The following is a 22,062-nucleotide window of genomic DNA, read 5'->3' as shown; positions in this document are numbered from 1 at the left end:
AATAGTTAAATGCTCTTTTCCTCTTTATTACCCAACTTTAGTAACTCATTTGCCTTTCATTACCACTAACCTTTATTAACATAGTACTTATATGTTGAAGCCCTAACCCCCAAGTGACTATATTTGGAGATAGGGCATTTATAGAGGTAATTAAGGTTAAATGAGGTGATAAAGGTAAGGCCCTACTCCATTAGGACTGGTTTCCTTAGGAGGAGAGGAATAGACACCAGGAGTGAGCCCACAGGGAGAAAAGGCCATATGCAAGCCAAGGAGAGAGGCCTCAGGAGAAACCAAACCTGTTGACACCTTCACCTCAGACTTCCAGCATCCAGAACTGTGAGAAAGTAAATTTCTGTTATTGAAGCCACCCAGTCGATAATATTTTGTTATGGCAATCCTAGCAGAGTAACACACATTTGATTTGTTCTCCTCACCAAAGAGATAAATAAATAAGCTCGACATCCAAAAACTAAAGTTAGGAGACACACTTTTTACAATTCCAAAAAGGCTACAAAACTGAGAAGTTAGCTTCTATAAAATTTAGGGGACTTAGTATGGAGTTTCCTATTTTGCTTCCACTTCTGTTGATTCTGTTGACTTTTGCTTCCACTTCGCAAAATCACTGATGATACAGGCAAGGGAGAAGTTTTCTGCGGGAACCAGAAGCAGAGCTCCAGCTTGTGCATCTGCCTCAAGGGGCCTAACATCCCTCTTTTCCCTTCCCCTCATGGCCCCCCATAGAGTTTTTTCCCTTCTTCCTGACCAAACATACCCTAACTCACAAAACTGGATAACGCTTCAGTATATATGCATTTGAAGAGCAATAACATAACGTTTCCAGCTATGTGTGGACTCATTTTATGTCTGACTGATTCTATGGAATGACATGGCCATTAAGATCAGAGGATTTGGGATCATCTCAAACACTACTTTTATCCTGTGGGAACAGACTGAACTTCACAGAGTCTGAAATTACACCTCTTCGCCGCCTTTAAAAAGGAGCAAAGCCCCTCCCTCCTTTAAGGTAGGAGCAATACCTTCCAGCATTTCTCAAGGGACCCCGCTACCAATGCTCTGGTTGAACAACGTGAACGCTGCTTCCGGGGTCTAGAGCTGTGGAAACTACATTACCCAGAAGATTCTGCGCTGAGGCGCTGCAGTCACGAGCCAATGACGGATCAGGAAAAGGGTTTCCGTGCGTGCGCATCGCGTCGGGGCGGGACTTCCGGCCTCCCCCTCAAGGCGGTCACTTTATCCGCTCTTGGGTCCTTTCTCCGGGTTGGAGGCTGAGGAGCGCTGGGTCGAGCTGAGGTGACGGGACCGAGAAGGCGGGAGAGGAGGCGCTCTGCCTGCTGCACAGGGCGGGTCTGAGTCTCGGCGACGCCGTCCGGGGGACCTGCGCCAGGGCCGGGACAGGGACCGCAGTGCCCGGGTCCACTCCTCTCCCGCCGCTCCCGGCCCCGCTCTGCCCCCGGAGTCCGATGGCGGCGGCCGCACGGAGGGAGCCGGCTCAGGTCAGTGCTCGTGCTCCGCGCCCGCCCAGCCCAGCCCTAGAGCCCCGAGTGCGGGCGCCGCTCACGGGCCTGCAGCCCAGGCCCCGGTGTCCGGGACGGGGAGGCGCTCGTGGGGCCTGTTTCTGAGAGCCGGGGTGACGGGTGTGGGAGAGGGTCCCAGGGGAGGGCCCGCGGGGGAGAGGCGTGGAGGGCGACTGAGCCGGGAGGAGTCGGGGACCTGGGGTCCGTGTTCTGTCTGCAGTGAAAAGAGGGTGAGGAGGAGTGTCGCCTGGGCTGGGGGCTGAGGGGCGGTTCCTTCAATCCGAGGGCCCTGGGAGCCGTGGAGGGTTGTGAACAGAGAGGGACGCGGTGTGTGTTAGGGTTTAAAGAATTTTCCAAAAGTAGCTCAGCGAGAGAACAGACTGGAATGGGGGTGATGAAGACAGTGAGGCACAGGGGGTTGAGTCCTCGTCCAAGGTCACAGAGCTGGTAAGAGGCAGCTGTGAGGACTGAGGCACAGAGGTTGGTAAGTGAACCCGAGATGACCAAGTTCCAGGGCTGGGCACATGCAACCCAGCCATGTGAAGGGGAAGAAGACTTATCCTCTACCCACTCTCAGTCCTTTTTGGCTGGGGTACAAATTAAATTGAAATGAGACAGAAGAACAGGAGAAAATCAAACAAAGCTTTATAACGTGTATACATGGGAGAGACTCGGAAAAACTGGGTAACTCAACAAAATGGTGGAGGTTCTCATCCTAAATACTATCTTCAGCTAAAGACAAAGGAGGACGTTGGGGTTGGAGGGAGTCAGCTCTTGGAGATTACCAGAAACATAGTAAACAAGAGTAAGGTTAATATGCAGATTTAAGGCCTGGCCTTCAGCACTGATAAGTTTCTAGAGATGAGGTCATCTCCCCTTCTTCCCAGTACAGAGAGGGAGATGCCTTTCCAAATGGAGATTTCCCTTACAAATGTAAGTGTTTGGTAAACAGAACTTTGATAAAAGTGGGCTTAGCAAGTACCCTCCCAGTCTGTCCATACCCAGAGTTATCTATGGTGATGGCCTGTCCTGGGGACAGGCCTTCTATCTTAAATCCTTTTAGGCAGTTAGTGGTGTGTGTGTGTGTCAAAGTTTCTTTCAGAGTCTTCTGAGCCTTTACTGTCTTCAGCTGGAAATAATCTGCATACCAGAGTGGCACATCTTGGGGCGGCCTGCCCTGAACCCCATCACATGGTTGCCTGCTTCTTCCCAGAGGTTCTGATGATAGAAAAAGCATTTTTCTACACAGGGAAGGGGAGGGTGTCCCAGCTCCTCACTGTCCCTGACACCACCTGTGTGGTGTCTGGGATTGTGGTGTCTTGAAACTTTCATGCTGTTTCCCAGCTGTTGAGTCTGATGCCTTCAAGATACTCCAAGTCCAGAGTCCTGAGTGCAGGCCAAGGGTTACGTGGAGGTGTTCCTGCTTCTGGCAACCAGTGTAAACAGATGTGGAAGGTTTTCCCAGGAACAAATACCAGCATGTGGAAATACTTGGAGACGTGACTGAGCTGGAGACAGGGCACAGCCAGCCCCCATTCTTTCTGTTAAGAACAAAGAGCAGGGGCTCAAGAAAAGGCCTGTAATGTGGCTGCCTGAGAAGTTGGGCATCTGTTAGGGATGTAATGGAAGGTTTGGATAAGAGGAAGGAGTTGGTCTTACCCAAGTTTAACAGGCTCCATCTGGCTGCATAGTGCAGACTAGACTATGGGGTTTGGGAGGAGGCAGGGAGCCCAGGAGGAGGCAACTGCTATAATCCAGATGAGTGTTGATGGACCAGATTGGTGGCCATGGAGGTGGGAGAAAAGGTTGGATTCTAGGTATATTTTTTACAAAGTGTCAAGTAAATCTTTGGAAGTTGTATGTGAGAGAGAGAAAAGGAGTCAGAGATGACCCCAGGGTTTTTGTCCTAGCAGCTGAAGGAATGGAAGCTCCACCAACTGGGATGGGGAAGTTGTTGGTAGGTTTATTCTCCTTGGGAATATCAGAAGTTTTGTTTTGGCGCTATTAAGAGTCTGAGATGTTTCAGAGAACAGTGAGTGGAGGCATCACTTGTGCAGCTGGACACAGGTCTGGAAATCTAGGGAAGGGTTCAGGATGGAGACATCCCAAGGTGATGGCTATTGTGTGGACCAGGTTGGAGCTGTGGATGACATTGCAGAGGGGAATGCAGGTTTTGGTGGCAGTGCTATTAGTGGGTTATAAAGACTAGGGTGGGCGCCAAGGAGTGGTTCTCTCCCTTGACACCTGATTGGGATTGCTGGCCCTCAAACACAAATGAGGGAGAGATGTGAAAGTGGCAACTGTATGGGAGAGAGGTCGATCTGGCAGGTGGCCAAGGCTTCCCTGGGATGAGTGGACTTGAGATGGCTGTGGAGGCAGAGGAGTAATTGAGAGAAGATGACACTGAATGCAGGTCTCCTCCTAATTCACTACTGTGTGGATTCACCAGAATTGTGTGGTGAGCTTCGATGGGATCTGGGGTGTTTCAGTCTTGCTGGTGGATAAGATCTGGGGCAAATGTGGTCATTTGTCAGAGTCACTATGCCTGGTATGGAGACCAATGGGGCTGAGCTTCTATATAGAAGGTTGAGTGGAGAGTGGAAGGTTGTGGTTTCTGAGGGGAGAGCAAGTGCAGCACAGAAGTGGAAGAGGGTCATGGGGGTCTGCAATTCACATGTGATTCTGAAGCAAAGATCAGAGGCACGTGGAGAGGCCTTCACTGCAGCATTTGCGGCTTTCCCTACTTGTGAGATCCGTCAGAGGACTGGGGTTGTACTAAATCGTATTTGAAATTTGTCCAGCACTTTCTGGATGTCACTTTCCAAGTCCATGGGTGAGTCCAGGGAGATGCGTTTGGTGTGGGGCAGGGAGGTGGCAGAGCTGTGGGGGTGCAGTGGTGGGATCTGAAGATGTGAGGGAGGTGGAGTCCACAGAATGATGTGCACATTGAGAGGAAGTGTGAGCTGATGGCCCCCGGGCCCTGGTGTTCGGGACTGAATGGTGAAGCAGGAGCCCATGTTTGGATGTGTCTTAGAGGTACAGTCTGGGAGACCCCAGGGAACTTGCTTGGCAGGAGGGATGGGGCCCTGCAGGTCAGGCCCAGAGCTTAGAAGGTGTTTATCTGCCCCCCTACCTGTTACTGCTGAGGGCTGAACACAGTGATTAATGTGACGATGAGGAGAGATTGGGTGTCAGTGGCACCAGGGCCTGGTATCTGCTCTGAGGTGGGGAGCTCTGGAGGAGGAGGAGGGTGGAGTAGATGTGTGAGGTGATGGACTGTGGGTTCTCAGAGAATGTTCATAGTATCATCTGTCCCCTTCATGGCAGAGTGGTGTGACCTTTGAGGACGTGGCTGTGTACTTCTCCTGGGAGGAATGGAGGCTCCTTGATGAAGCTCAGAGATGCCTGTACCTCGATGTGATGCTGGAGAACTTCACACTCATATCCTCACTGGGTAAGGCCCTCTCCCTCCCCAGTGACCTGGATTAGGCTCTGCATTTCCCCTGACTCCTTTTCCCCAGGGGGTGCTCTGACCTTCTCACATGTGAACTGTGGCCACTGCTTGCCTCCGCAGCTTTCTGGGTCCTTGCTGTGTTGCTAGGGCTGGGGCGTTTGCACTGCCCTTTTCTCTCCCCTGCAGCCCCAATACCCTCTGTACTGAACCCTCACAGGGAAGGATTCCAGGTCAGTAGTCTTGCAGTGAGGCTAATGGATGGCACCTTGCTTGCCCTCTTCCTGGCCAGGTGAACGTGTCCAGCTCCATGGCACTTCTGTGTGTGGGACAGGGTTTGCTCCCTTCCTTTAGCTGACATTTCCTAGGACCTGCCTGTGCCAGGAATTGCAGGACTTGTCATGGTCACTACTTAGCTGGGCCATGGGCTACTTTTCATGTCCCTCTTGCCTGGTTCTTTTTGTAGTGTTTAGATCTCTTTTCTTTTTTCCAGCTTTATTGAGGTATAATTGACAAACAATATTGTATATATTTAAAGTGTACACTGTCATGATTTGATATACATATACATTGTGAAATGATTACTACCATTAAGTTAATTAATGCATCTGTCACCTTGCATATTTACCTTTTTTGTATCTGTGAGAACACTTAAGATCTACTCTCTTAGGAAATTTCAAGTATACAATGCAGCATCATTAACTATAGTTACCATGCTGTACATTAGATCCTTAGAACTTATAACTGACCAACAGCTCCCCATTTCCCCTAGCTCCTGGCATTGTACTCTTTGTTTCTGTGGGTTTGACTCTTTTTTTTTTTTTAATTCCACATATAAGTGATACCATACAGTATTTCTTTGTTTGGCTTATTTCACTTTGCATTATGCCCTCCAGGTTTATCCATGTTGTCACAAATGCATGATTTCCTTTTTTATGGCTGAATAACACTCTGTTGTGTGTGTGTGTTTATGTATACATACATAGATGCACAGGCTTTATTTGTGCATTCACCCATATACAGACACTTAGGTTGTTTCCACACCTTGGCTATTGTGAATAATGCTGCAATAAGCATGAAAGTGCAAATATCTCCTTGAGATACTGATTTCGTTTCCTTTGGATATATACACAGAATTGGATTGTTGGACCATATGGTAGTTCTATTTTTAATTTTTTGAGGAACTTCCATACTGTTTTCCATACTGGCTGTACCAATTTACATTCCTACCAACAGCATACAACAAGTGTACAAGTGTTGCATCCTTGCCAACACTTGTTATCTCTTGTCTTTTTGATAATAGCCATCCTAACAGGTGAGAGGTGGTATCGCATTGTGGTTTTGATTTGCATTTCCCTGATAATAGTGATGTTGAGCACCTTTTCATGTACCTTTTGACTATTTGTATGTCTTTGGATAAATGTTTGCCCATTTTTAATTGGATTATTTGGTTTTTTGTTGTTGAGTTGTATGAATTCTTTATATATTCTGGATATTAACCCCTTATCAGATATATCTTTTACAGATATTTTTTCCTATTCCTTAGGTAGCCTTTTGTTTCCTTTGCTGTGCAGAAGCTTTTTGGTTTGATATAGTCCCACTTGTTTATTTTTGCTTTCATTGCTTGTGCTGTTAGTGTCACATCCAAAAAATCATTGCCAGCACCAATGTCAAAGAGCTTTTTCCCTATATTTTCTTCTAAAAGTTTCATAAGTTCAGGTCTTATATTTACGTTTTTAATCCAATTCAAGTTAATTTTTGGGAACGGTGTAAGACAGGAGTTCAGTTGCATTTTTTTTTTTTTTTAGTGTGGATAGCCAGCTTTCCTATCACCATTTATTGAAGAGACTATCTTTTCCCCATTGTATGTTCTTAGTGCCCTTATCAAAGATTACTTGACCATATATGCATGGGTTTATTTCTGGGTTCTCTATTCTCTTCCATTGGTCTGTCTGTTTTTATGTGAATGCCATACTGTTTTGATTACTGTGGCTTTATAATATTTTGAAATCAGGAAGTGTGATGCGTCCAGCTTTGTTCTTTCTCAAGATTGCTTTCGCTATTTGGATTTTTTTGTGGTTCCATATGAATTTCAGGATTGTTTTTTCTCTTTCTGTGAAAAATGTCATTGGAATTTTGATACGGGTTGGATTGAATCTATAGATCGCTCTGGGTAAAATGGACATTTTAACAATATTAATTCTCCCATTCCAAGAACACAGGATACATTTCCATTTGTTTGTGTCTTCTTCAATTTCTTTCTTCAATGTCTTGTAATTTTCAGAATATAGATCTTTCGTCTCCAAGGTTAAATTTATTCCTGAGTATTTTATTCTTTTTGATGCCATTTTAGGTGAAATTTTCTTAATTTTTTTCAGATAGTTTTTCATTAGCATATATAAATGCACCTGAGGTTTGTATATTGATTTTTTTATCTTGCAACTTTACTGACCTTATTTATTAGCTCTAACAGTGTTTTGGTGGAGTTTTAGAGTTTTCTGTATGTAAGATTATGTCATCTGCAAACGAACGGTTTTACTTCTTCCTTTCTGATGTGGATGCCTTTTATTTCTTTTTCTTCCCTAATTACTCTGGCTAGGACTTCTAGTACTATATGTTAAATAAAGTGGAGAGAGTGGGCTTCCTTGTCTTGTCCTGATGTTAGAGGAAAAGCTTTTAGCTTTTGATCGTTGAGTGTGATTTTAGCTGTGAGCCCATCAGATATGTTGAGGTACATTCCTTGTATATCTAATTTGTTGAGGGTTTTTATCATGAAAAGATATTGAATTTGTCGAACACTTTTTCTGCATCTTTTGATATGATTGTATGGTTTTTCCCATCATTCCATTAATGTGGTGTATCACATTTATTGATTTGCAAATGTTGAACCATCCTTGCATTCCAGGCATAAATCCTACTTGATCATGGTGTGTGATCCTTTTAATGTGCTCTTGGATTTGGTTTGCAAGTATTTTATTGAAGATCTTTGCATCTATGTTTGTCATGGATATTGGCCTGTAATTTTCTTCTCTTGTATTGTCCTTAAATGGCTTTGATATCAGAGTAATGCTGGCCTCATGAAATGAGTTTGGAAGTATTCCCTCTTCAATTTTTGGAAGACTTTGTGTGTGTGTGTGTGTGTGTGAGGAAGATCAGCCCTGAGCTAACATCCAATGCCAATCCTCCTCTTTTTGCTGAGGAAGATTGGCCCTGGGCTAATATCCGTGCCCATCTTCCTCTACTTTGTATGGGACATCGCCACAGCATGGCTTGACAGGCCATGCGTCGGTGCATGCCTGGGACCAAACCTACGAACCCCAGGCCGCTGCAGTGGAGCACGCTCACTTAACCGCTGTGCCACCAGGCCAGCCCCTGGAAGACTTTGAGAAGGATAAATAATTCTTGAAATATTTGCTAGAATCCCCAGTGCTTCTGACTGGTCCTGAGCTTTTCTTTTTTGGGAGATTATTGATTCAATCTCCTTACCAGTTACAGGTCTATTCAGATTTTCTATTTCTTTATGATTTAGTTTTGGTAAGTTGTATGTTTTCTAGGAATTTATCCATTTCTTCTAGGTTATCCAACTTGTTGTCATCTAATTGTTCATAGTAGTCTCTTCTGATTGACTGTATTCCTGCACTATCAGTTGTGATATCTCCTCTTTCATTTCTGATTTTTTTTGTCTTCTCTTTTTTTCTTAGTCTAGCTAAAGGTTTGTCAATTTGTTTATCTTTTCAAGAAACCAACTGTTAGTTTCATTGATCTTTTCTATTGTTTTTCTAGTCTCCATTTCATTTATTCCTGCTCTGATCTTTATTTGCTTCCTTCCACTAACTTTGACCTTAGTTTGTTCTGTTTCTTGTGCCTAGAGTTATAAAGTTAGATTGTTTGAGATCTTTCTGTTTTCTTCATCTGGGCATTTATCACTATAAAATTCCCTTTTATAACCGCCTTTGCTCTTCCCATTAGTTTTGGTATGTTGTTTCCATTTTCATTTGTCTGAATATATTTTTTATTTCTTCTTTGACTCATTGTTCAGAAGTGTGGTGTTTAAATTCCACATATTTGTGAATTTTTCAGCTTTCCTCCTGTTAATGATTTCTAGTTTCATACCATTGTGGTTGGAAAAGATACTTGATTTGATTTCCGTCTTCTTAAATTTGTTAAGACTTGTTTTGTGACCTAACATAGATGATCTATCCTGAAAAATGTTCTATGTGCACTTGAGAAGAATATGTATTCTGCTGCAATTGGATGGCACCTTCTGTATGTCTGTTTAGGTCCCTTTGGTCTTAAGTGCAGTTCAAGATTGACATTCTCTTATTGATTTTCTGTCTGGGTGATCTGTCCATTGTTGAAAGTAAGGTATTGAAGTCTACTTCTGTTTGAAGTCTACTTCTGTATGAAGCCTACTACTCTTGCATTGCTGAATGTTTCTGCCTTCAGATCTGTTAGTATTTGCTTAATATATTCAGGTGCTCCAATATTGGGTGCATATATACTTATATTTGTTATATCCTCTTGATGAATTGACTGCTTTATCATTGTACAATGACCTTCTTCGGCTCTTGTAACAATTTTTTTACTTAAAGTTTATTTTGTCTGACATAAGTATAGTTACCTCTGCTCTTTTTTGGGATTTACTTGCATGTTTGTAGTTGTGTTGCCTCCTTCCAATAATGTTAACATATACTTCACCAGGGTTTCTTTGCATTCAGGTTGCTGGAGTGGAGCAGAGGATGTGGGAGCATCTTTTGAACAGAGCATTTCTGTAGGAGTCACACAGGCCAAGACTCCCAAGGCAGCTCCATCTTCACAAAAGACCCACCCCTCTGGTCCAGTCTTGAGAGACATTTTCCACTTGGTTGAGCAGCAGGGAATACAATACAGCCTGAAATCGTTCAGGTGTGGGCCATGCGTGAAACGATTTTATTTCAGTGCAGACTTTCAACAGCACCAGGAGCAGCACATGGGAGAGAAATCCTTCAGAAGCAGTGTGGACAGGGCCTCCTTTGTGAAGAGCTGCAGATTCCATGTGTCAGAGAAGCCCTTTATGTGGGGGGAAGTTGAGAAGGACTCCCTGGCCTTGTCAGGACATCTCCAGCAACGAGCCACTCACACCAGGGAGAAGCCAAGCAAAATCTCCAAGTGTGGGGTGACTTTCAAAAGCAGAAAAAGTCATTACACCTGCGGAGAATGCAAGAAAGCCTTCAGCCCAAAACACACACTTGTTCAGGACCAGGGTGTCCATACTGAAAGCCAATGTTTTGTGTGCCCTGAATGTGGGAAAGCATTCAGGTATAAATCTTCATCTGTTGTTCACCAGGGAGTCCACAGCGGAAAAAGTCTTCAGTTGTGTGGGGAATGTGGCAAATCTTTTAGGCAAACCTCAACCCTCAGTCAGCATCGAAGAATTCATACTGGGGCAAGGCAGTACAAGTGCAGCAAGTGTCGGAAATCCTTTAGCCAAAAATTTGTTCTCATTTATCCTCAGAGAAGTCACAGTGAGGAAAATTATGTGTGCAGTGAATGTGCACAATCTTGTAGCCATAGCTCCATCCTTATTCAACAACAGACGGTTCACACTGGAGAAATGAGTTATGAGTGCACTGAATGTGGGAAGTCCTTTAGAAAAAAATCTGACCTTGTTGAACACTGGAGGGTTCACAAAGGAGAAAGGCCTTATGAATGTAGTGAATGTGGAAAATCTTTTACTTCTACCTCTGCCTTTCGTTATCATCAGAGAGTTCACACTGGAGAAAAGCCTTATAAATGTAGTGAATGTGGGAAATCTTTTACTTCTAGCTCTGGCCTTCGTTATCATCAGAGAATTCACACAGGTGAAAGACCATATGAATGTGGTGATTGTGGGAAATCTTTTACCCAAATAAATCATCTCATTATACACCAAAGAGTTCACACAGGAGAAAGGCCTTATGAATGCAGTGAATGTGGGAAATCCTTTAGCCACAAATCTTACCTCTCTCAACACCAGAGAGTTCACACTGGAGAGAGGCCTTATGAATGTTGTGAATGTGGAAAGTCTTTTACCTCTGGCTCTGCACTCTGTTACCATCAGAGAGTTCACACTGGAGAAAAACCTTATGAGTGCAGTGAATGTGGGAAATCTTTTACTAATAGACCGATACTGATTCGACACCGTAGAGTTCACACTGGAGAAAGGCCTTATGAGTGCAGTGAATGTGGGAAATCCTTTACCCAAAGAAATCATCTCAATATACACCAGAGAGTTCACACAGGGGAAAGGCCTTATGAATGTAGTGATTGTGGGAAATCTTTTGCCTCCGGCTCTGGTCTTCGTTATCATCAGAAAGTTCACATTGGAGATAGGCCTTACGAATGCAGTGAATGTGAGAAGTCTTTTCCCTCTAGCTCTGCCCTCCGTTGTCATCAGAGAGTTCACACAGGAGAAAAGCCTTTTGACTGTAGTGAATGTGGGAAATCTTTTAGGGATAGTTCTCAGTTGAATCAACACCAGAGAGTTCACACTGCAGAAAAGCCTTATGAATGTAGTGATTGTGGGAGATCCTTTAGCCAGAATTCGTACCTCTCTAAACACCGGAGAGTTCACACTGGAGAAAGGCCTTATGAGTGTAGCATATGTGGGAAATCTTTCACTTCCATCTCTGCCCTTGGTTATCATCAGAGAGTTCACACTGGAGAAAGGCCTTATAAGTGCAGTGAATGTGGGAAATCTTTTACCAATAGCTCAATTCTTATTCGACATCGTAGAATTCACACAGGAGAAAGGCCCCATGGGTGTAGTGAATGTGGGAAATCCTTTACCCAAAGAATTCACCTCATTATTCACAGGAGAGTTCACACAGGAGAAAGGCCTTATGAGTGCAGTGAATGTGGGAAATCTTTTACTTCTCGTTCCACGCTCCATTATCATCAGAGAGTTCATACAGGAGAAAGACCTTATGACTGCAGTGAATGTGGGAAATCTTTTAGCCGAAAATCTAATCTCTCTCAGCATCGGAGAGTTCACACTGGAGAATAGCCTTAGATGTGTAGGAGATGTACAATTTTCTTGTTTGGTGTAATGACAGTGGAGGAAACTGTGAGGTGCCGTTTGTCTGAATTGAATGTCATATATTCAAACACCAATAGCAGGGAGATTCCCTGTAAGTTTCATTATATGGGAAGCCTGTGTGGCTTGTTGCACTTTCTAACTTGCCCAGGGCTCTTGCCAGATTAATGTTACTGCTAGTTTCCATGGCGAAAGGGAGTTTACCTCTACCACCTTGTAGGTCCCCACAGTGTGTATCAGTCACTACCTCAGTGTGCTCAGGGAAGCTGACCTCTGTTCCTTCATCTGTTGGAGGAAATTAGGAGTAACAAGTTCTTAGAGGGTCCACATTTCCATCTCCCTGAGTAATTTGGGCATGGGCCTAGCCCAATGTTAGCCTAGAGAACATCATATGAGTTCAGATGGCAGCTTGCAAAGAAGGACTGCCGTTTTCAGCAATATGGTCTCCCAAGATAATTGTGACAAATTTTTCCAGCTTCCAAGTCACCAGCTCGAGAATTACTAGGCCCACATCACTTTGGCTTGTACAATAATGAAGGCCTTACTGTTTAAGTCCTCTTTAATCTTTGATGTTCTATTTACTGTGGGGGGTAGTTTATAAACAGATTTGGGCTCACAAGCTTGAAGGGATGAACAACTTTTATGGGAGTCTCAAATTTTCTGTGCCTCAGGGTGGCAGAAATTAGCTCACCAGTTTTTGCCAAATAGGCATTGCTGCCCACAGCCTCCTAGGAAAGACTGCAGAACTTGCAGGTTTTCATTTGAAGCCTGGATTCCATGAGTTTTAGGAGACTCAGAGATCACCTTGAGGAGGCAGCAGGTGTGACAACCTCAAGTGCTTCTGGGAATAGCGTGGATTTTTTTCCCTTTATCGCCCTTGCAGGCAATATCACAGGGGATGTCAGCACTGTTGAGAGGAATCTCTCCCCCAGGTCATGGAAAGAAGCATGTACCCTCATGTCCACTGTTCAGTGGGTGATGGTCACTGGTTGTTAAGACCCCTGGGTCCAGGGGAAACGAGAATTGGTAGAGAAACACTGGCATAATAGGGAGTGGAGGAGACTGCAGCCAACTAGGTGGAATGTGCCTCTTTTAAAAGTGCGTCCAGAAATGTTGCTGTGACTGACTGTACAGGATCGGTTTGTACACAAATGTTAGGACCTCCAGGCATGTCTATCTTGTGTAGCTGAAGTCATCGTCATTGAAAATAATCAAAAGATTTTGTGGATTTCTGTAGCCTATCAGTGATGTTCACTTCAAGGCCTTTTTCTGCATAGGCAGGAAAACAAAGATAGAGAAAATGGGGATCCATAGTCCACAAATGTAATCTCTTGTGATTCAGGCAGCATTCCTGTTGACTTGGGTGGAAAGTCCGTTGATCACTGTGTTTGCTGTCACTGAGGGAAGGCTGACCCCGAGAGGGAATGAGAAGGTTCAGTGAATAAAGGGTTGTGAAACCTATTTTACAAAAAGAGTTGGGACATGTAGATTTTTTATCTTGATCCATTTTTAAGAACTTTATTAAGGTATAATTTACATGTAATAAACTGTACATATTTAAAGTGTAGTATATGATAAGTTTTGACAGGTATGAAAGTGAAACCACCACCATAGTCATGATACTGACAATATCTGTCGTGGTATATTTACCTCATCATGTTATTTTTTTTTATTTCATATTTTTTTGGTGAGGATTAGCCCTGAGCTAACATCCATTGCCAATCCTCTTTTTGTTGAGGAAGATTGGCCCTGGGCTAACATCCGTGCCCATCTTCCTCTACTTTATATGGGACGCCGCCACAGCATGGCTTGACAAGCAGTGCGTCAGTCCATGCCAGGATCTGAACCTGTGAACCCCGGGCTACCAGAAGCGGAGCGTGCAAACTTAACCACTGTGCCACTGGGCTGGCCCTTACCTCATCTTCTTTTATAATCTCTCTTTCCCTGCCTTTCACAGCTCTCCAAGTAACCCTTGATTTACTTTCCATTATAATAGCTAAATTTACATTTTCTATAATTTATATGATGCAAATCAAAGCGTTTGCTTTTTTTTCTTTTATGTTGCATAAATACTTGGAGATTCATCAATGATATGTGAGTAGCTCATCCTTTTTTTCCAGGGTGGGGGCTGAGAACTATCTTTGAATATACCACTATTAGTTTATCCATTTATTTGTTTATGGACATTTAAGGTATCTGTAATTTTTTATTAATGAAAATAAAGCTGGTACAAACATTTGTGTATAATTCCTTAATGGATATGTTTCATTTATCTTTGACCAATAAGTCAGAATGCAAAGTCTGAGTCGTAGGTTAGGTGAATGTTTAAGTTAAAGAAACTAGCAAATTGTGATCTAAATATACCTTTTTGCATTCTTCCCTGCAGTGTATGAAGGTTCCATTTCCTCCACATCCTAGTTAATACTTGGCTTGGTCAATTGTTCTTTTTCCTTTTTTGGGGGAGGGGGGCAGGGAGGAAGATTTGCCTGAGCTTACATCTGAGCCAGTCTTCCTCTATTTTGTATGTGGGTCACCACTACAGCATGGCCACTGATGAGTGGTGTAGGTCTGCACCCAGGATCTGAACCTGGGTTGCTGAAGTGGAGCACACCAAACTTAACCACTAGGCCACAGGGCTGGCCCCAGTTATTCTTAATTTTAACCCTTTTAATAAATTTGTTGTGCTATGTCACTTTTTTTTGTTTGTTTTTTTTATGAGGAAGATCAGCCCTGAGCTAACATCCATGCCAATCCTTTTTTCTGTTTTTTTTTTGGTTTTTTTTTGCTGAGGGAGACTGGCCCTGGGCTAACATCTGTGCCCATCTTCCTCTACTTTATATGGGACACCACTACAGCATGGCCTGACAAGTGGTGCATTGGTGCATGCCCGGGATCTAAACCCGGGCCGCTAGCAGCGGAGCGCACACACTTAACCACCACGCCATGGGGCAGGGCCCTCACTGTTGTTTTAATTGCATTTCCCTAAGGATTTCTGATGAACATTTTTTCAGATGTGTATTTGCTACTCTATATCTTTGGTAAAATGTGTGTATCTTCTGCCTATTCTATGAATTTTGGCTATTTTCCTTTTCTTTAACAAAAGGACAGTGAAACAACAAAGATGTGTGTTGGAATTTCACTCATTTTGTGACTTTTTTGCTTTATGGAATAATTGTGGTTTTTTTTCTTAAGATTTTATTTATTTATTTATTTATTTTCCCCCCAAAGCCCCAGCAGATAGTTACATGTCGTAGTTGCACATCCCTCCAGCTGCTGCATGCGGGACGCGGCCCCAGCATGGCCGGAGAAGCGGTGCGTCGGTGCGCGCCCGGGATCCGAACCCGGGCCACCAGCAGCGGAGCGCACGCACCCAACCGCCAAGCCACGGGGCCGGCCCTGGAATAATTGTTTTTAATACTGGAAGAATGTGTTCTAATTTTTTTTCAGTTTTTTAATGCTATGAACAATGTAATGGACACATACACCATACACTTTTAATTTTAATCTTCATTACTACATATTCTCCATCATTTTCTAAATTCTAGACATTTAATAATACAATAAAGCCTTTCTTTGTAGTGTTTCCTGGTCTATCGTCATGGGGGTTGGTGGGTTGGAGCAGGGCTTTTGGGGGGGCTGGGTGGCATCAGAATGGACAGGTCTTTTTTTTTTCTGTGAGGAAGATCAGCTCTGAGCTAACATCCATGCCAATCCTCCTCTTTTTGCTGAGGAAGACTGGACCTGGGCTAACATCCGTGCCCATCTTTCTCTACTTTATATGGGACGCTGCCACAGCATACCCTGACAAGCGGTGCGTCAGTGCATGCCCGGGACCCGAACCCAGGCTGCCAGCAGCGGAGCGCATGTACTTAACCGCTATGCCATGGGGCCGGCCCTGACAGGTTGTATTTTGAGTTCCAAAGCCTGGCAAGGAGGGAGATAGGGCAATGATCAGACTCCCCCAAACCATGGGTCTGAATCCTGGATCCCCAGATATCGCCAGGATTCACAGGCAAATGGTCTGCCTCTCTCTCTGGGTCTCAGTTTCCTCCTATGTAAAATGGGTATAAGGTGTGCTCTGCCCCTGAGGTATTGGAGGAGGTCAAGAGCTCAAGCGTCCATTTGCTGTGCAGCAGCTGCACCCATGGCCTCCCTAGGCCTGGGTGACTCCAGCCTGTGCCTGCAGTGACATTCCTGGGCCAGGCACACCTTGCTGCCCCCAACACCCGTCAGGCTCCTCTGCCCCAGGTGCATTTGAGAAACATGGGGCTTCTCAAAACCCACTCACCCACCTGCAGGGTGACGCGGGCTGCGTGGCACTGAGGTCTTACTGTGGGTTTTCCACCCGGGAATCTGGTGACTCAGTAGAGCTCCCTGAGCCTCAGTTCACTGACAGTGACAAGGTGATGATGGTGCTTATTTTGGCCTCTATGAGGATCCATAAAAATAAAACACACTGGAGTACTTACTGGTGCCAGGATTCCAGAGTTTGCTTTATGAGCATTTTGTCTTTAATTCTCACAACCTGAGACAGTGGGAACTATTATGATATTGCTGGGGAAATCCAAGATCAGAAAGATGAAGTGGGTTCCTCAAGGTCACACAACAGACAAGTGCCAGAGTCAAGAGGCTGGATTCAAACCTGCGAGTCCGGCTCTAGAGCTGGGAACATTTATAGTCATGCATCACTTAACAACGGGGCTATGTTCTGAGAAACACATCACTAGGTGATTTCATCATTATGCGAACATCATAGAGTGTACTTACACAAACCTAGATGGTCTAGCCTACTACACACCAAGGCTCTATGGTATAGCCTATTGGCCTTACGCTACAAACCTGTACAGCATGTTACTGTACTGAACACTGTAGGCAATTGTAACACAATGGTAAGTATTTGTGTGTCTAAACATGGAAAAGGTACAGTAAAAATACAGTATAAAAGATAAAAAATGGTAGATCTGTATCAGGCATGTACAACTAATGGAGATTGCAGGACTGGAAGTTGCTCTGGGTGAGTCAATGAGTGAGTGGCGAGTGCATGTGAAGGCCTAGGATGTTGCTGTACACTACTGTAGATCTTATAAACACTATACACTTAGGCTACACTAAATTTGTAGAAAAATATATTTTCCTTTCTTCAATAATAAAGTAAACTTAGCTTACTGTAACTTTTACTTTATAGACTTAATTTTTTTAACTTTTTGATTCTTGTAATAACACTTAGCTTAAAACAAACACATTGTACAGCTGTACAAAAAGATTTTCTTGGGCAAGCCCTGGTAGCCTAGTGGTTACGTTCAGTGTGCTCTGCTTTGGTGGCCCAGGTTCAGTTCCTGGGCGCAGACCTACACCACTCTGTTAGTGGCCATGCTGTGCTGGCAGCCCACATTCTAAAAAATAAAGGAAGATTGGCATGTATGTTAGCTCAGGGTGAATCTTCCTCAGCAAAAAAAAAAAAAAAAAAAAAAAATTCTTTCTTTATATACTTATTCTACAAGCTTTTTTCTATTTTTAAAATTCTTAAATGTTTTTTAAACTTTTTTGTTAAAAACTAAGACACACACACATTAGCCTTGGCCTACACAAGGTCAGGATCATCAATATCACTTGCTCCACATCTTGACCCACTGGAAGGTCTTTAGGGGCAATAAAACACACATGGAGCTGTCATCTGCTATGATAACAATGCCTTTTTCTGGAATACCTCCTGAAGGACCTGTCTGAGGCTCTGGTTGAGGAGCTGTCATTCTTTTCAGAAATATGTCCACAGTGGTTTGCTTGGTTCTGTTTGTTTTTGTTTTTGTTTTTTTTTTATCATAGATTTGCTTGTAAGCAGATAATGCACCATGCACATTCCTTTCTATTAATGAAAACTTTTCAATGTTGGGGTCCATGTGTTCCAACTTTTTAAGGTACTTGTTGAGACCTGCAAAAGCTTCTGCTAAATGCTTCACTGTGAATGTTCTTGGGCTTTTTCTTCTGCAGTTTCCTTTTCTTTGCCTCTTCTTCAGGTCTGTGTTCCTGTTCACATTCCAACACCACCTCGTCAATTTCTCAAGAACCACCTCTAGAAGCTGCTCAATGTCATTCTCATCCACACCCACATTAAAGTTGTTTGTGATGTCAGCCAGAGCCTTGTTGATTTTTGCAACCTCCTCATCCTTGGAAATCCTTTGAAGTCATGAATGAACCTCTTGAGTGTCTTCTTTCAGATGCTGTTCGTACACTCGTTGGTGACATCACACCAAACCCAAGGAAGGTTCTTGATGGAGTCATAGATGTAATCCTTCCAGAATTGCATCAGTGTCTTCTCAGTGTCCTCCTCAGTTGCAGCAGTGGCCTGGGCTAAGGGTCCTCCTCGGGTAGTAGGCCTTAAAAGAAGCTGTAACTCCTTGGTACATTGGTTGGATCAAAGAGGTGGCATTTGGAGGGAGAAACACCACTTTGATATTGGGATGAAAATCACCAGTAAAAGGAGAGTGTCTGAGATCATCATCCACAATAAGCAAAATCTTGAAAGGTATGTCATTCTCCAAACAGTACTTCTCCGTTTCGCTGGCATAACCACTCAGGAGGCCATCTTGGAAGAGGAGCTGGGTCAGCCGTGACTTCTTATTGCTCTTGTCATACGCTGGCAGCGTGTGCTTATTGATAGGCTTGAAGGCCTTGGGGTTCTCACTGTACAGAGAGTTTCATTTGAAGCCTGCAACATTGCCCCCACGCATGACTGTTATCCTGTCCTTAGAAGTCTTGAGACCTGGCATTGAGTTGGCTTTCTTATGGGTTAAATTCCTTTCAGGCATCCATTTCCAGAATAGGGAGCTTTCATCCATATTGAATATTTGCTCTGGCGTGTAATTTTCCTCCACAATCAGCTCATCTAGAGTTTCCAAAAGTTCTTCAGCTGCCTTCACATCAGTACTCACAGACTCACCACTCACTTTCACATTATGTAGTGAATAATGATTCTGGAATCATTTAAACCACCCAGAGGTAGCCATAAAGTCAACATCGTAGTTGAGTCCAGCCTTTACTTTCAACATTGCAAACAAAATTTTGCTTTGGCTGAGATCGCCATGGTGCTGAGAGAGGTATGCTTCTGTGTCTGATCTTCAGTCCAGGTCATTAGAAGTTTCTCCATGTCTGACATAGGCCCTTCTTGAATTTTTGTTAGTCTCCTTGCCTTCAATGAAGGAGATCCCTTAAAGGCTTCCGTCACTTTGCTCTTATTCTTCAATATCATAACTATGGTGGAATGGGACATGCCTGACTGGTGAGCAATAACCATCACTGGTTTTCCATTGTCATAGTCCTTACTTTTAATTTGGCTTCCAGTTCAGTCATTCAATGTGGCCCCTTACTGTCAACATTAGCAGTGGGTTTTGTATGCTTAGGGGCTATGATGAACAAAACAACATGAGATTAAATCAAGCACAAGAGAAAATGATGTAATCAAAAGATGCAGTAAACATGAGATGTATGAGGCCGCTGCTGGTGTAACACAGCATGCTGTATTACAGTATGTAATATATATGTATTACATAAAAACTTTTTTTATAAGTAAAAAGAGTACTCTCTAAAATATCCATATGCAGTATAATATAGTAAATACATTAGGCAGTAACATAGTCGTTTATTATCCTTATCAAGTATTATGTACTGTATGTAGTTGTATGTGCTATACTTTTATATGACTCAGTAAGTTCACACCAGCATCACCGCAAACACATGAGTAATGCGTGCACTATGATGCTGTGACAGCTCTGATGTCACTAGGTGATAGGAATTTTTCAGCCCCATTATGATCTTATGGGACCACTGTCATATATGCGGTTCGTCGTTGACCAAAGCGTTGTTGACCAGTTAAGCAGCTGCATGACCGTAATCCCTTTACCTCAGAACGTGAGGCCCTCAGCCTGGGGCAGGCACACAGTGAGGGCCAGGGAGGCTCAGCTGCTGCTGCTGTTATTGTCATTATTGGAATTATCATCATGACTGTTTCCCTTCTTCCTCTGACACCCCAGAGCACTTACTGTCTGCCCCCACAGTGCTCACAGGATCACCATTGTCTGTCATCTCCAGTGGCTTCCCCCAGGGGAGGCTTTCTCTCAGTCACAATTGCGTTATGTCCAGAGGTTTTGTCTGCCTCCCATTTGAACCCAAAACTGAGCTCGACCCTTGGTGATTCAGGGCTGGGTCTTTCTGCACCTGCACCAGTGACTGAGTGACAGGCTCTGATCCCATCCAACAACCCAAAGATCAATATGATGCCTCAGTTTGACTTGTTCACATGTTTGTGATCTTTACCCTAGAGGGGTGGAGACAGCTGGACACAGCCCAGAGGACCCTGTACCAGGAGGTGATGGTAGACACCTTCAGGCTCCGGGTCTCACTGGGTAAGGCTCACCTCCATGTAGCGGACCGCTTGTCTCCTTGATTCTGTCCTCTCTGTCCAGGACGGGCTTGTTGAGATCAACCCTGAGCTAACATCTGATGCCAATCCTCCTCTTTTTTTGCTGAGGAAGATTGGCCCTGAGCTAACATCTGTGCCCATCTTCCTCTACTTTATATGGGATGCTGCCACAGCATGGCTTAGACAAGCGGTGCGTTGGTGCACACCGGGGATCCGAACCTGTCAACTCCGGGCCGCCGAAGGGGAGTGCGCACACTTAACCGCTGCGCCACCAGGCCGGCCCCTGAGAGCACACTTTCAAGTAATAGATTATCCCAGAAATAGTTTGATTCATTTTCAAATGTACTGGGAGATTTTTTATTAACCTCTTCTTGCCCTAATTGATTAATTAATCGTTTTTATATGTTCTTTAAACCAATCTGATTTATGGTGCTGAAATGCAAAATTACTAATGCTATTAGGGTATGTTATTCTCCATACCAGATATTCTGTTCTCCTAGTTAAGTTTTTGGTTCATTAAGAGTCATTTTTTTCTTCCAAAATCTTAATGGAAGTTTTTTGTTGTTCTTAGTACCAGGGAGTCGATTCCAACTCCTAGAAACCCTGTGTGCCGCAGAGAAGAACACCGCCCAGTGTTTTTTGCGCCATCTCTCATCTTCCAGCACTACATCAGACAATGCTCCACTGCTATTCATAGGGTTTTCATGGCCACTTTCTTCAGAAGTGGGTGGCCAAGTCTTTCTTCCTAGTCTGTCAGCTCCACTGATACCTGTCCACCATGGGTGACCCTGCTGGTATTTGAAACACTGGTGGCATAGCTTTCAGCATCACAGCAACACGCAGCCACCACAGTATGACAGGTGGTGTGGTTCCCTGATGGGGAAAGAACCTGGGCCCTAAACCCAGCCGTGGCAGTGAGAATGCCAAACTAAGCCACTAGACCACCAGGGCTGGCTAGTTAGAAGTTTTACTTTTTTAAAAATTAAATTATTTATTTAAAATAACATAAACCGTGGGAACTACTTGGAAAAACAAAAAGCATTTTTTATTTTTGGTGAGGAAGATTGGCTCTGAGCTAACGTCTGTTGCCATTCTTCCTCTTTTTGCTGAGGAAGGTTAGCCTCGAGCTAACATCTGTGCTCATCCTCCTCCATTTTGTATGTGGGACACCACCACACATGGCTTGATGAGTGGTACGTAGGTCTGCACCTGGGATTCGAACCTGCAAACCCTAGACCACCGAAGCTCACGAACTTAACCACAACACCACCAAGCCAGCCCACGAAAAGCATTCTTATTTCAATGAATCTTAATTTAAATGCACTGGAAAGCTTCCTAATTTTAGGCTCTTAAAACATCCAGTTTAGTCAAATGTGGTTGATAAAAGTTTAAGTGATTAAGTAATGAATATTTTGTAACTCTATAATTTTGAAATATTTTACCATGCACAAATTCACAAATTCAAATTCCATTTTGGAAAGCAACCTAAAGTCACCAGAAAGAAAGGTGCACAGTCCTGTGGTAAAAAGAGACTCACTTAATAGGCTCTGGGCACATCTTGGTGAGAGGTGAGACCTTCCCAGGCTGGGACCACCTGCCCAGGGAC

At 43.9% G+C, this 22,062-nt stretch overlaps 1 protein-coding gene across 2 annotated transcripts; it reads left to right on the top strand.

The window, feature by feature from the left end:
* Nucleotides 1-1,257: 1,257 nt before the first annotated feature.
* Nucleotides 1,258-14,276, top strand: LOC101405280 (uncharacterized). Of its 2 annotated transcripts, none has more exons than XM_087421966.1 (3): nucleotides 1,258-1,514; nucleotides 4,863-4,989; nucleotides 9,705-14,276. In XM_087421966.1, exons 1-3 carry the CDS (start codon nucleotides 1,482-1,484, stop codon nucleotides 12,008-12,010), a joined length of 2,466 nt encoding a protein of 821 aa, XP_087278092.1. In that variant the 5' UTR covers nucleotides 1,258-1,481; the 3' UTR covers nucleotides 12,011-14,276. The 2 variants fall into 2 exon arrangements, with proteins under 2 accessions (XP_087278092.1, XP_087278093.1); XM_087421967.1 differs by having other exon boundaries at nucleotides 9,688-14,276.
* The last annotated feature ends 7,786 nt before the right edge of the window (nucleotides 14,277-22,062 follow it).

This window comes from Ceratotherium simum, chromosome 33, assembly GCF_057802395.1.
Source record: "Ceratotherium simum simum isolate JZ-2026a chromosome 33, ASM5780239v1, whole genome shotgun sequence".
Classification (NCBI taxonomy): Eukaryota; Metazoa; Chordata; class Mammalia; order Perissodactyla; family Rhinocerotidae; genus Ceratotherium; species Ceratotherium simum.
Note: the sequence above shows the minus strand (reverse complement) of the source record. Positions and strands in the feature narration are given on the sequence as shown.

Excerpts from the sequence above, each read along its gene's own strand:
- LOC101405280 (XM_087421966.1), top strand. The coding sequence starts at position 1,482 with ATGGCGGCGGCCGCACGGAGGGAGCCGGCTCAG. Across the intron at positions 1,515-4,862 it reads CACGGAGGGAGCCGGCTCAG|AGTGGTGTGACCTTTGAGGA; the intron begins GTCAGTGCTCGT and ends CCTTCATGGCAG. Across the intron at positions 4,990-9,704 it reads CACACTCATATCCTCACTGG|GTTGCTGGAGTGGAGCAGAG; the intron begins GTAAGGCCCTCT and ends CTTTGCATTCAG.